Genomic DNA, 15,042 nt, shown 5'->3' with positions numbered 1-15,042 from the left:
ACTTCATAGTTCAGTATCTTGTAGGAGGAGGCCTGGAATGTATTTTTAAAGTCTGTGGTTTGGAAATGGATCTTCAGTAACAATCTATGATGCATTGTTCCTGCTCTCTGAAAATATATTTCCCGATACCAGTAATGAATTCTGAACTAATTAATTTGAAACAGGATGATCTTTCTCATGCATTTCAAGAGCACCTATCATATAACTGATACAGAGGTCCACAAACCAAAATAATGTTACCAGGTGCTTCTTATGTTCAGCAGTGTCTCTGCTCAGCAGAAACAGTTATCCAAACCTCTTTAGGGTTTTTTAATATTTAGTCGTTTATTGCTGAATTATGACCCTATATGCATCTTTCTCACCTTCCAATTTTTTCACACGTTACTTAAAAAAACCCCAACAGATTAAGTCAGCTTTTAAACCAAAAAAAGTACTGAGTCACCTAAATCCTCTGCCTAGCTCACCAAAGTCAAGTTCCAAGCTGCTAATAGCAATACAGCAATAAAAATGTAATATAGTGTGATTTTAAAATAGGATATCTAAAATACTTCACCCAAGCCTTATAGCAGATGCCACAAAATTCAACTGACTGAGAAATGGGTCTTAGCAATTAATTTCTGTACTGTTACATGGTCTGGAGAGTTTTGGGGGGCAGGTTTGGTTTTGTTCTGTGCTTTGGAGCAGGTGTCCGCTTTGCTTTTTTTCTGAAACTTGTGGATGTTTGAAGGAAGAACTGACATTTTCAAACATGAAGGAAGAAACGTGTGAGATTTTGTTGGGTTTTGGTTTTAAGGAGAAATTGATGGAGACACCGTTTTTTCTGGCAGGACTTCTGGTATAATGGTATTGATACATCTATTTGTCAGTGCCTAAAAATGTTACTTTTCTGCTGTCTTTAATCCATTTGTTGTCTGAACATGGAATCAAAGATGTTTCTACATCTTCAAATGTGTTTTACAACTGTTTATCTGCTTAGTACAGCAATTCAGAAGCAGCAGCAACAGACTTAGAAATAATATTGGTTGAAGTTGGGAGCTAATGGAATTGAATTGGATCTCTGAAAGCCAGTTACAAAGTACAGTTTCTGTTTCCTGTATTACTGTAATTTTTCTCACATTTCTGAGCATCTAATCTTTTGGTTAATCAGTTATATCCTCATTGTTTTTACTTGATGCCTCTAGCCCAGCATAACTGTTCAGGTGTTGCATACAAGTTCTACAGACCTCAATAGGTCATGACAAGCAAAGCAGAGTGAGCATGGAAGCTAATTTCCTGAGCACCAAATACCTTCACAGTATATATGGTAGTATTTTTAGACTGAATTTCTGTTATTTCATCTGTGAACTGTCATTGTTTGAAATGGTGACTAGAGAGCACCCATAAGCTTAATTTTGATTCTGTATTTCCAGTTTGCAATTAAGTGAGGAGCATACTTCCAGAATCAAATGCCTTTGAAAGGTGTGCATGCTGTTTGAATGTATGGAATTCAATTAGCATTGCAAAACTTATAAGCTAGAATTTTAAAAATAGAACTGCAAGGTTAGTTGGAAGTGCAGTTGTTGTTGTACTGAAACAGATAGAATGCTGATTAGATGAAGCAACTTAAGGGTTGAAAATGTCAAATGATCAAAACTTAAAATACATGTGAAAAGCATCCTTCTAGTCTGTAAGGAGCTCGACGAATTTTAGCAAGACTTCTTGTTATGTGAAATGGTATCTATGAAGGGGGCAGCACTGAGAGAGATCGATCTGAATTTATGCAGTACCTAAACTTTTTCTTCTCCTATTGCAGTGGTCTGAGAAACAGATTTGAATGAGTACAAGATTGAAACCCTGACACGTTTCAGAAAGCAGTAGATTTTTATATCTCTACATAACAACATTAAATTGCAGTGAGTCATGTGTTTAGACTAATATTTTGAATCTTAAAGTTACTTAATTTGGTTTTTTTTAATAGAATTTGAACAGAAACCTGACTTTAGCAGCTACTACATGAACAATTCATGCCATAGGAAAACCACGGAATCATACAGTGGTTTGGGCTGGAAGGGACCTTGTCCTGGTTTCAGCTGGGGTAGAGTTAATTGTCTTCCTAGTAGCTGGTACAGTGCTATGTTTTGAGTTCAGTATGAGAAGAATGTTGATAAAGCTGATGTTTTCAATTGTTGCTAAGTAGTGTTTAGTCTAAAGTCAAGGATTTTTCAGCTTCTCATGCCCAGCCAGCGAGAAAGCTGGAGGGGCACAAGAAGTTGGCACAGGACAGAGCCAGGGCACCTGACCCAAACTGGCCAACGGGGCATTCCATACCATGTGTTGTCACATCTAGTATAGAAACTGGAGGGGAGTGGGACTGGGGGGATCGCCGCTCGGGAACTAACTGGGCGTCGATCAGTGGGTGGTGAGCAATTGCACTGTGCATCATTTGTACATTCCAATCCTTTTATTATTGCTGTTGTCATTTTATTATCAGTGTTATCATTATCATTATTAGTTTCTTCTTTTCTGTTCTATTAAACTGTTCTTATCTCAACCCACGAGTTTTACTTCTCTTCCCAATTTTCTCCCCCATCCCACTGGGTGGGGGGGGAGTGAGTGAGCAGCCGCGTGGTGCTTAGTTGCTGGCTGGGGTTAAACCATGACAGACCTTTAAAGGTCATCTAGTCCAACCCTCCTGCAATGAGCAGGGACATCTTCAACTAGATCAGGTTGCTCAGAGCCCCGTCCAACCTGACCTTGAATTGTTTCCAGGGATGGGGCATCTACAACCTCTCTGGGCAACCTGTTCCAGTGTAAAACTGTAAAACTTGCATTTAAAGCTTAGACATTCATGAAAAATTATTTGTACCCTTCATCAAAGGACCTTTCCAGATTTCTACCTTTTCTTTTATTCTTTCTGCACTGGCCACAAACTGAGTTTGAATTTCTTACTTGTCTATGGAAAAATAGTTCTCATTTAAAGAACTGCTGCTTCTGTAACCTCTCCAGGAAATAGTGTCTGCCCATGAACAGTGGAAACATTGGATTGCAGTAGGTTATTGCTACATGCTATAGCAACTCTTCTGATCTAAAGAATTGGAGAGATTAAAGTACATCGAGTATTTGGCCATCCAATTTCATTTTTTTTAAGTTCTCCATAGTATGTGAATGCCATGTTTTTCAAGTAGGGTGATTAGCTAATGGCACTGATTTCTGTAACAGTGCAAAAGGGGTAATTTTATGGGGAAAAAAATGGTATAACTTTTTATTTTAACTGCATTTGTATTGTGGAACAGGGTGTCATTAAATCCATAAGACTTTACTGAATTGGATGAGCCAGCTATCTGTCCTTATATGTACACTTTTTCTTTTAATGTTCTTTCATAATACAAGTAGCTTTTATTTTTAGACTAGCTACTCAGAGGTAAGATGGAAGGTTAGCTGTGTGAAGTCAGGTGCTATTTTTGGTTCTGTATTAGGCTTCCCAGTTATGCCTCTTAAGCAAAGAATCTGTTATGCTGACTTTTGAGCTGCTGTGATTTATGCACTGGTGGGCAAAGATATAATCCTTGTCTTGTAACTGAAAATACTGGTTTGGTTTTTTTTTTTCTCTTCAGACAAACTGGATTATGGTCATATCCTGAGCTGCATTTGTTAACTATCTGTTTCCAATTTCCACTTATTCCATGTTTAGTAAGGCTGTTGTTTCTTTGTGTAACTCTTGAAATTGAGAAGCATGACATTAAATTCCACTGTTTAATATACTGAAATGATTGACTCTTGTTGAAGTAGTGGATAATACTGTGGGAAGGGTTGTTCTGGGGTGTTTTTTTGTTACAGAGACAGACAGATGAGTTGTACAGTGTGATTCAAAATGATTCAAGATTTCCAGATTTTTAAGCCTTTTCAACTGTAATTATCCCATATCTAAATAGCTGCACATAATCACTGCAATACTTGAAATATGATTTTGCAGAAAGAGATCAGTTTTGCCCTTTGGAAAAACTGGTGAATGGACCTTGCCAGAAAGCCCTACAGTACTGGAAGGCTTTAAGAAATATGTACGTGTAGAAACTCACTTTAACATATGCATATTTCTACAGCTTATTTTTCTTATTGTCATTTCTGTTGCAGTGAGGATGATCTATTTGAATCACACTCAAATGCGATCTTCCATTTCCATGTGTGTTCATTTTCTGAATTAAACTTCAAGATGTTAAAAAAATATGCAAAAATGTGTTTCAAATTGAAATAAAACTAAGATGTGATATGTGCTCTGTTTGGTCATCTGTTCCCAATAGCTGTTTGGCTGTATGAGTTGTGGAGACCTGACCAGTCTGTTTATGCGGTCTTTCTGCATTGTCCTACTGTATTAGGCGTTTCCTGGGCTTACTGCCAGGCTTTTTCTGTTTACAAGGCAGCAGGCAAAGATTTAACATTTCTGTTTTCTTTCTTATTCCTTAGATTCTGTGTGGGACAGAAGGGTTGCCTCCTCCTTTTTCACTGCTGTTCCATATCACGGAGTATGAGTGAAAGGAGGTTCATTTTTAATGATGATTGTAATAATGTGATATAGCCATTGATTAAATAGTCATTTAGGAAGCTGGCCTAGAAGGATTACTCTCATTATGGTCTTTGTTTCAATATTGGTGGGTTTTTTTTCTTTTTTCTGTTTTCCTAAATAGGTTAAAAAGCTGCCTTTATCCAAGGCAGGCAAATTGAACATTTACAAATTTTTAAAAACAGAAAACTTAGGTTTTCTCTCACTATTTATTGAATTTAATAAACTTAAAGGAAGAGACTAAAGGGTACCAGATGCCAAACCTTAAATGGTAAATCAGACAATGTCTTGTGGAAGTACTGACCTAGAAATCAGATTTTTTATATAGTTTTATTGCAGTGTCCAGCAGAGCTGGGGAGACCCTCAGACCTTCCACAAGCTGTGGTTGTGCCTGGCTTCATGAATGTAAATAATTCCATTGACTGCAGCAGAACTGCTCTCAAGCCTAAAGCCAACCAACTGCATGGGTTAAAATGGGACTTTATAGAGTGAGACCAAAAACCATGTGAATTACTTGATTTAGCTATTGAGAAAAAGGACCATCAACATGTTTACACAAACAGATTAACTGAGACTGTTAGAAAGGTCTTAGAGCCTCTGAGTAAATTGCAAACAAACAAAAAAACCCCAACTTTTGAAAAGTTTATTTTGTCAACAAATATAGGAGATCAATATAAAGGAAAATCACAGCTTTAAAATCTGAAGTAAATTTGCTGGTCAAGATGCAGAGTCATATAACAGGCGATCAGGTAATGAATTTTTTAACTTTTGTAACACAGTTGATACTTTTGCATTCTTTCTGCATGATCTGATCTCTGTTACTGTATTTCACATTTTAGTTGCAGACAAAATGGCTGTGCATTTGAGCCTCAGAAATTAAGAGGTATTTGACCTAATTCCAATTATTTTTAGAGAACAAAGGAGGGAGGTTTTTTTGTCCTGGTCTGCTAATGACCTTATGGAAGTCGGCTGTTGGGGAAGTTACTATGATGCATTGCATAATCCTCATAGCTACAGTCAGTAGGAAAGGTGTCACCTAGAGTCTATCAAGCTCATGGTTATATGTCCTCAAGCTTTAGGACTCCCCAGCCTACCCTATAGTTGTTTTAGGCAGAAACACGTGCCCAGTCTTAGTAGCATTTAAGCTCTTTCAAGCATTGCATCAGAAGTTAGTAGCTTGCTTACCCTTCCTTTGGTGTTTTGTCATTTTGTTTAATTTGGGAATTCCCAGAGACTTTCTACAGTAGAGCTGTCCCAGAGAACATAAGCTGGTGAGGAACAGAAGTTTTTGCAAGTTTCAAGTGCTTCTTCTCTCTACCAGCAGGAATCTTACCACTTGAGCTGATTTTCCAGGTTTACTATGTATCTGATATAGCAAGGGTTTTTTTGCTATTGTTGTGCACGCTGTGGGCTTCCATACTTGCCTGGCTCTTAAACAGTTTCTTTTTTGCCTGCTTCCAAATCAATTATTATAGTTGCCTTCGACAGTGTCATTTCTACCAAATGAATAGGTTGTTAATTAAAAAAAGAATACTGGCAATTACAGTATTTTTTTTTAAGGGCATGTCATGGGCTCGTTGGGTTGACTTTTCTCCGTATTTCTACTTCCTGGGTATATTCTAGCTAACCATCTGGTTATTCTCTCTCTTGCTGTTTACTGAAGACGTGTCAGGAAATGTGACTCAGTATGACCAGGCAAATAGCTGCCTTAAGCTAGTACTGAACCTCTTTTGTGCCAGTCTTGGTTTCAGTCATGAAGGATATTGATGGCTTAGTGAGTAGTTAAGAATATTGGTTAAACACATACCCCCCCTTTCCCTTGGTCAAGTTTTTCTGTAAAAGTGCAGAGACCAAGGGGAAGTTCCAAGGTAAGAAAAATCTGTGTTGAAATCACAGTACTCAGTAGGAAAGGGTGGGAATGCCCTTTTCACCTTCCTTTTTGAGTTCCTGAGGCTGCCTAAAGGAAACTCTTCCTTCTGAAAGTTAAGTCTGCCCCTATTGGTGATGGAACTGAAATAGAAAACAGACAACTGGCCTGTTTCTGCAGGAGTGCTTTCCTTGCGTTTTGCAATTTAGGACATGCATAAACCCTTGAACTGTAAGCCTGACAGCTTCAAAAACACTGCAGGAATTCTAATGAGACTGTATGGCAGTGAAGAGGAAGTGGCAGCGCTAACATTATTTGAAAAGGGGAAACAAAAATGATGATTACAAATATGACCTGACTGGCAAAATAGACAAATATTTGACTTTTCCTTGCTCGGAAATAAAGGTTGATGCAAGGGGCAAAGGGGAAAACCGTCAGGACGGCATAGCTGCAATCTGTCCCAGTCAAAGGGGAGTAGCATTTCACAGCAGAAATGTGGAGACCCCTCACACTGAAGGCAGTAGCAGGGAGGTTGTATCTAGATTTGTCACGCTGACGTTTAACAAATTATTCACATATTTTTTCAGCAATTCATGGGAAAAACCCTGCTGCATTTTGTTAATAATTTCAGCCTCAAATGCCTGTCACTGCTGCTGAGCTGAAAACAAACACACAAATCCAGCTGTTACTGTGCATGCCAGTTTTTCTTTTGCCTAGTATGTTACATGCTTCCTTTATTAAATATTTACACCATATCCTGTTTTCCTGAAGTCAGTAGATGTAAATATTTCTTGCATTGTTAAAACAAATACATACAATCTTGCATATCTTTTCCAGTTTCAATGTTTTAGTTCCATTTTCAGCTGATGTAAAGAATTTGTTATCCAGAGAAGCTTTCCCCAGACACAGGGTGTGGTTCTTCAGACAAACTGTACAGTCCTGTTGCTGCTTACTTAAATTGAATCAGCCACACTAAATTAAACCAAAATTTGTCTTTACGGCTCTTCCTTCTACATTGAGAATGAAGCATATTTGTAGAGCTGGAATAAATACCATTTATCCAGTGAGCTTCGGCTGAAGGTTTTTAGTCTATGGTTACAGAACTCTCGAAAGTCCTAAAGATTTGAGAGGAATTGAATTATTTAGTAATTTTTCAGGTGTTTATAAAATCTCCATGCTGTCAGTCTTGCAAAATTTTTTTAGTAATTTTTTTTTCCTCTGGAGGTTGGAGGACAAATATCTTGTGGATAAAGGTTCATCTATATAATTCAGGGGTTTTTTTTGTTGTACCTTCATCATAAAGGACAATTATTAAATACCTGTTGAATTCTGTCTATAATAGATAGATCGTTATTCGTGTTTCCTCTTGTGGGAGTGTATCTTCTGCTTGTTAGATTCAAATGTGGGAGTAGGGGTTGATGTAAGTTACATTTCTAGGCCTATGTGATGGTAATGGGAAAGGGATTTCTGTGTGGATCACAGTTTGTATATTCTAGTCCAGTAGCTTGATCTGACTGAGATATTTCTTTGGAAAGAGCAAACTTCTTTGGTGATAAATATTTGTCAGAAATACAAACCTATTTTAAAAGGTAAATATGATGGGTGCATGTGACATTAAAACACTGCACTAGTAGACAGCAGGAGATCAGGAAATTGATTTTTCAAATAGATGTGTTTCACTCCCTTCCCTTTCAACACCCCATTTTCACATTTTGACTTGTGGTGTTGCCCATTTCTGTGAGTTTGTGCTTCATTTTCTTTTGCTTGTAAACCATGTTTTTGTGCTTTCAGCTGTGTGATTTTGAAGTGCTTTTACCATTAATGGTCTTGCAAACTACTGTTAGTCATGCCACTTCTGTAACCTAATGCATATTTAGTAATATGTATCTCTATTAGAAAGGTCTTTGTGTTTTTCAAAAACACTTCATCCATTCAGTGTCACAAGATTTCCTCAATTTGGCGGGGGGGTGTGTATGTGTGAAGTTTTATGAGAAAAGACTGCTTTTTTTGTAACAAGCAATTCAAGTTTTGGATCATTGAGCCTCTTGCTTACTTGTTTGGGGTTCTTGCAGTTGAAGCCAGTTACAATTTAATTCTCCTGATGCTGCCACTTGAATTCTGTTGTCCCCTGATCTTTAGTCTAATGGTGAGCACAGCCTTTTTGAGCCCATCAGGAAGCAGCGATGCCCAGAGTCATTTGCACATCATCTCAGAAAGCTATGGCGAGAATGCAAATGGACAGATTCTGTTGAAACAGACACACAATAATGCTGTGGGTGACCCTGCTAAAAAAGAAAATGTAACATTGACTTCCAGTTATATTTAGTCTGAGACTTCTCACATAACATTTTTGCTTTTCCCTATTCCCTTGTATTCATGCTTGTAATTCTAAGCCATTAGAAGTATTTTTAAAGGACTGAGTACAATTTCAGTCCAGTTCTATCCAAATATGCGCTACTCTGCTGTGTATAGTGACATGTTTTGAACAAAAGCAATGCAACAAGACAACCTGATAGCAGTCCGAGTTTTCAGAGGAGCACCAATAAGTCACATTTTGTTCTCAATAAAGGGAAGGCAGTGGAGTTACCAGCAAAACATAGGCAATGTTTGGCTAGGAAAGGGTGTTGTATTTAGAAATAAGTAAATGGGGTTTAACACATTTAAACATGTTAATTGAAACATCCAGAGTTAACAAGATAACATTTTTCTAAAGTCTTCCTAGGGCAGTTTTTCAAAATATATTTCACTTTTGGGGGGGGGGGGAGAATTCAAGGAAGCCTGAAACTCCTTTGGTGTAAGCCTTTGTAGTGTTAGCTATAATGATAAACCCTAAAAAACTTCCTTATGCAGCTCTGTATATGTCTTCCATTAAAAAAAAATATCCAAACATTTAATTTTTTTTTTTCCCCATGCACAAACAAATCATGTTCATTTTGTTCTTTTAAAAGAGCGTTATCTGTGGTAATTAAAGCCACAGACAGGAAAGATAGATTCTGACTGAGCTTTACTGCAAGGCTACTGATGGAAAGCATGCATTCTAAGTACTTCTATAGAGCTTTTGTGGATGTAAACTGGGAAGTGGCCAGATCTGAATCTCAAAAATGACCTAATTATTGTAATTTTAAAAAAGCTCTCAACACTATTGAAAATCAGATCTCATTTTGGTGCTTAACCTCTTCAGGGTGTCTAAAGCTTTTCACATTTTCAACTTCATGCATAGAAACTCACAGCATCAGGACGACAGTTGTTACTTGAATGAATGACTACATATTTGTCTGGTTTTGCTATGGTACACTTAGATGCAGCTTTGCTAAAACCATCTTCCTTTGAAAGGCATTTTAGGACATATTTTGAAGAACTGAACAGTTCTTTTGTCACCAAGTGCAGCAAATCAAAGAGTGGTTAAGACAGAGTATAGATACTTAGTGGAAAGAGAAACAGCATTTGTCGTATACTAGTTTGACAAACCAAATTGTGATCCCTAACTTACTGGAATGACTGACATGCTATTCATATGCACAAGTTCTACTGCTAATGAAATTCTGAAAAAAAATAATAAGTGTTCAAAATATTTTTGTTTTGAAATTTCTAAACTGATTGAATCCTGCTCAAAGCTATAAAAAATTGCTATATGATATAAGTAGAGATATCCTTTGGAGCGGAATTGTGTGATTTGCAAGTTAGACTGCCATGGACTTGCAGCATTCAAAATCCCATGCAAACAATTTATTCATTTCAGCTTTCCCTTAATAGTTTTTTGCACACTAAGTGAGCAAAAAACTGTTATCATTAATTGCAGCATATACATTAATTTTAATTCTGTAGGAAATGAAGACTGTTTATTTAGCATCTGTTTGCACCTTGAGAGCTTCTCCTTTGACTTTATTACGATAAAATCCTAGAAAAATAACCATTAGATTGTACTTGTAGGAGAGCAGAAGATTGCCATGAACTTGGTTATAAAAATACTTCACTCACCTCCTAACCTGTGTGGTTATTTGGGATTGGTAAGTTCTAGCAGATCTTTATTCCTTGTTGAATACAGATTTTCAATATTTTTTTTCTTGTATATTTTATGTGTAGCCAGTCCAGACTATTTGTAGGGAGAAGGAGGACTTCAGTATTCAGGAATATAGTGAGCATCTACGTAGATCTTTCTCATACTTGCATTTGTCTGGCTTTTAGTTATAAGTGTAGTTTAGTATCTTTTACAGTAAGCTAAAGTGGGTCTTGGTTTGTGACTGACAAGTGGAAGTCACACAGGTCAGATACACAGTGTGCGAGCAGACGGAGAGGCTGGCATTAGCCTGAGCTCCAAGATGGAGGTGCCATTGCTCTATCTCCAGCAGTTGATTTGATCATGATTACTCCTGTCTGTTCTTGCCTGGGGAAACTGTATGGATGTGAACATGTGGGAAAGCTCGTATGGAAATTAATACCTTTCTTAAAGTTCTTTTTTCCCCTCCCCAATAGCCGTTTACAAAAGATTTTAAGGTGCATTGCTAAGGGTACTCCTGTCATCTTTTGTGCACAGATCTGACCCTTCCTCTGTAGAATTGCTCTGCAGACAACAAAAGGATGCTGCTGCATGCAGTTATATCCCTGTGTATTTCTCAGAGTCTGACATAAGACCTGTCATTCTCTCTCTTACTCAGCTCAGATGTTAGACTGGATAGGATAAGGGGTGAGGGGGAGGCTTTGAATCAGAACAGAAAGATTAATTTTAGGCTCTGCTAAACCACAGCATTTAACTCTAACCTGCTCAAAACAGCACTGCAAGGGCACTGGGGGCATGAGTAGAGCAGTGGTGGTAGGCAGAGCTTGTGGAAATGGCACCCGGTTTTGGGGGCTTTGCGTGTGAACTTGTGCCTCACAGAACATCTCTGCCTGCGGCCAGCAGTGCTACTGGGGTAAGTGCTGTGAAAGCTTTCTCACAGCTTTTCCTGTAGTGGTGGGTTTGGGTCGGTTGCTGGATTCCTGAAAGCTGTGGAAATGATAATGAGTCCTCTTATTAGTAGAGGGAGTTATTAAGTAGAGAGGAATAAATCCTATGTTAGCAAAACTTCTCTTAAATTTGTATGCCCTTTTGAATCCATTTATTACTGCCTCTTCGGTTCACTAGAAGCAGCGGTTTCAAGTACAGCTGAAAATGACTCTCGTCCGTGAGAGCAGATTGTCATTGTAATGGTAAGGTAACAATAAAAGAATTTTGGTGATGGCTGGAGTCCTTTGGCTGCGTAACACAGTGACACAAATGCTGGATACTGCATGTGGCACTGTAGTGAGGCTTTTGCTGTAAGGGCACCAGCTGTTATTCCTGGGTTAGCTGCCATGACAACTGTGCTGCTGGTGAATGCCCTGTGTGGGTGTGCTTGCAGAGAGCTCAGGGTCATTGATATTCTGAGTGTTTCTCAGAATACTGCAGGCAGTAGACACCCCTTCCTGTAGTTCTGCCAATGTTTACTATTATCACAGTGGGTAAAATATGCAAATGGTGTTGACAGGTATCTGGGAAAGAAAAAAGCTAGTTTCCCTAAAAGCAGTTTTTTGTTTTACCTCTTTAATTACATGGGTTTACCAAATGGTTCTAACTTACTTAGCCTCTACATAGCTTTTATTCCCAGATCTCATTTGGGTGTGCAATGTTAAAAAGAATAGGGAAACAATTATACGGTAAAATTTTAATCCGTTTACGTTTTAAAAATAGCTTGCTACCTGCAAACACTTTTTTTCTTACAAGTTAGAATGAGTTTGGTGGGATTTCTTGTTGTGGCATTTTTGGTTTTAATTGTTTTTAAAGCAGACGCTTGCTCCCGCACAAGCTGACTTTTATTGACTTTTGAGAAGTGAGGGTTTTTCAAGGTCTTGGGTTTTGTGTTTTTAAAGAATGTCTAAAACATTTTTCTTTCTGATATCCCCATCCTTCTGGAAATACATTGTAACATCCTTACTGGGAGAATTAAGAACAGACAGAGCTGCAAAGGGCACGAAAGGGACTCTCTACTTCTATTTTCTTGAATATGGAATACCTTTTAATAAAAGGGGGAATTATTTTTATTTTAACAGGACATTAAAACATGGAAATTAAATGCCTCAGAGCATAAAAAAATAAATTTGTAGATGCAATCATTTTAACTTGACAGATTTTCCCATAAGCAATTAATGTCAGAATACAAGAAGCTTTAATATTTGGGTAGTGTTTACTTGTCAAAGGCATCAGCATATATGTGTAGTTCTAGGCAAAAATACAGGTGTTAGATGTAAGAGGTGTTTGGAGGTGAGGGGCAGTCATATTTTACATTCTTGACTCTGAGGTTTCCTGCGGTACTGGGAGAGCTGAAGTACTTGAGAACTGGAGTGTTTCTGTCATTGTAAAAGAACATTATGGTATCACTATGAAAAGGAAAACACAAACTTATTAATTGTTGCTGACTAACTGAAGATTTAGTATTTGAAAGTACTGCATTTGTTGATTTTGTTTTGTCTATTTTGCTGTCAAGGTGACATGCTTGCAGGACTTCTTTGGAGATGATGATGTCTTCATTGCATGTGGGCCTGAGAAATACCGGTATGCTCAGGATGACTTCGTGTTGGATCACAGTGGTAAGACTGTACATCCTAAACCCACTGAAACAGTCAATTTCATTAAGAACTCTTCCCCCTCCCCACCCCATCCCCCTGTTCAGTCCTCAAGAGTTGTGTGATTTAGGAAAATATACATGGGAATGTATTTTTCTATGGATTAAAAAGTTTTTCCAAACCATCATCTGGATTCTGTAAATCTATTAAAATGCACTAACAAACCTGAGCTATTTTCTGGAAAACAGACCCTGTCCCTAAAGTTACATGAAAAACAGTACTGAATTTTAAAAGGTTCAGTGATGGATCTAATGGATCTAAAATCTGTTAAAAATGTTTGCTTTTGAAATCTGTGACTGTAAGATTTCCGTAGTGCTGTCTTCATGAGATTTTTGAAAAATGACCTATGTAACCACGCTCATTTCAGGTCTTGAATTGTCCTGCAGGACAATTCACACATTCCAGTCTTGTCTGCTATAGACGAAGTGTTGAGCCTGTTTATGTTGTGAGGTTATAGGAGGGATTTGGGTGGGGAAGGAGATGAGACAAACTGGGACTTTGTGCCCATGCTGTCTGGCATTGACAGATCATGAATTTAACTTGTTTACAAAAGTTGTTTATCTCTAAAGAGAAAATTTATAATGTAAGTTCAAGGAAAAAGCTCTCTCCTCAACCAGGGAGTTTTAGAATTGGCTTTGAATATCATATCAAATATATGTTGTTTTTTTCTCCATGTTCATAGAATCATAGAATGGTTTGGGTTGGAAGGGACCATTAAAGGCCATCTAGTCCAACCCTTCTGCAATGAGCAGGAACATCCTCAACTAGATCACATTGCTCAGTGCCCCATCCAACCTGACCTTGAATGTTTCCAGGATGGGGCATCTACAACCTCTTTGGGCAACCTGTTCCAGTGTTTCACCACCCACATCATAAAAAATTTTCTTCCTTATATCTAGTCTGAATCTACCCTTTTTTTCAGTTTAAAACCATTACCCCTTGTCCTATCTCTACAGGCCCTACTAGACATGTTTTTTCTGTCTATATTGTTTCAGCTGTAGAATCACCCTGATCTTCTGTTATGAAAAAATTAATCTGTGCTAAAGAAAACTTGTCCTGGCAAGAATCATCAGATTATTTGAAGAGAGCTTCAGGTGGTGAATAGGGGAGGTGGTGGTGGGGGTTGCCTTGCTCTCAGGTAACTGAAAGCAAAAGCACCTGCTGTTTTTCTAATTTTTACAAATGCCATAATTTCATTACAAAATCTTGAGTTACTTCAAGAAGTATAGGTATATATCCAACCACTGCTCCATATGTTTGGATGGAGGATTCAGCTGGCTCCCATTCTATTGTTACTGCCAGCATGCTGCTTTTCCAGAACTGCTTGATTATGTTGATTCAGCTAGTATGGAGGTGACAAGAAGGTTATTTTTTTAACATAGTTTTGGACTAGCTAAGATATGATTTTATTTTTTTAACATAGTTTTGGACTAGCTAAGATATGATTTTATTCTTATGCAGGAAAAGAAGAGCATGGTTGCATTAACTCACACTGCAAATCCCAGTCTGGGCAAAATTATAATTTCCCTTGCAGATTTAAAGGCTGTAAGTTTGCTTTTTCCATTACACCATGCACAGACTAATTGGACTCATTCCCTTTTGGAGAACCCAGTGATGGAGGGTTTTTTTTTCTCCCTTTGTCTCTTCAGCTTTGGTGGTCCCTCCTTCCTCTAATAACTCTGGAGGTCTTAATGGAGAAAAGCAGGTTAGGTACAGGGTGGACCATGACTTGAATGGCAGGGCATGCAGCCTTACTTACTATTTTTGATGGTGATGTGGCATCATAATTATTGCATTGACATTGTAGTGTTGAATAACAGGGACAAAATTGAGAGGGAAATTTATGGAGGGATTTGCAGTGGATGCTAACTGTAGGAATTAAACTGCTTCCAAAATGTCAATGCATGTGTGCCTATTGATTCTTTTCCCATTTAGGTTGTCTTTTATTTAATGATATATAGCTGATGGTAAATGGCAGTAATCTATTGCCTCAGCCTTT

At 37.9% G+C, this 15,042-nt stretch overlaps 1 protein-coding gene across 4 annotated transcripts in view; it reads left to right on the top strand.

Moving 5' to 3' along the window:
- Positions 1 to 15,042, top strand: part of DCLK2 (doublecortin like kinase 2) — a 92,207-nt gene that overhangs the window by 35,563 nt on the left and 41,602 nt on the right. For all 4 annotated transcript variants that reach the window (XR_012651507.1, XR_012651506.1, XM_075034950.1 and 1 more), the window contains exon 3: positions 12,905 to 13,007. Coding sequence is in view for 2 of the 4 variants with exons in the window: in XM_075034950.1 (XP_074891051.1) it covers positions 12,905 to 13,007 (103 nt within the window). In the remaining 2 variants the exon portion in view is untranslated. The remainder of the gene's footprint in view (positions 1 to 12,904; positions 13,008 to 15,042) is intronic.

Source organism: Buteo buteo, chromosome 1, assembly GCF_964188355.1.
Source record: "Buteo buteo chromosome 1, bButBut1.hap1.1, whole genome shotgun sequence".
Classification (NCBI taxonomy): domain Eukaryota; kingdom Metazoa; phylum Chordata; class Aves; order Accipitriformes; family Accipitridae; genus Buteo; species Buteo buteo.
This window is presented reverse-complemented; position numbering and strand designations above follow the sequence as displayed.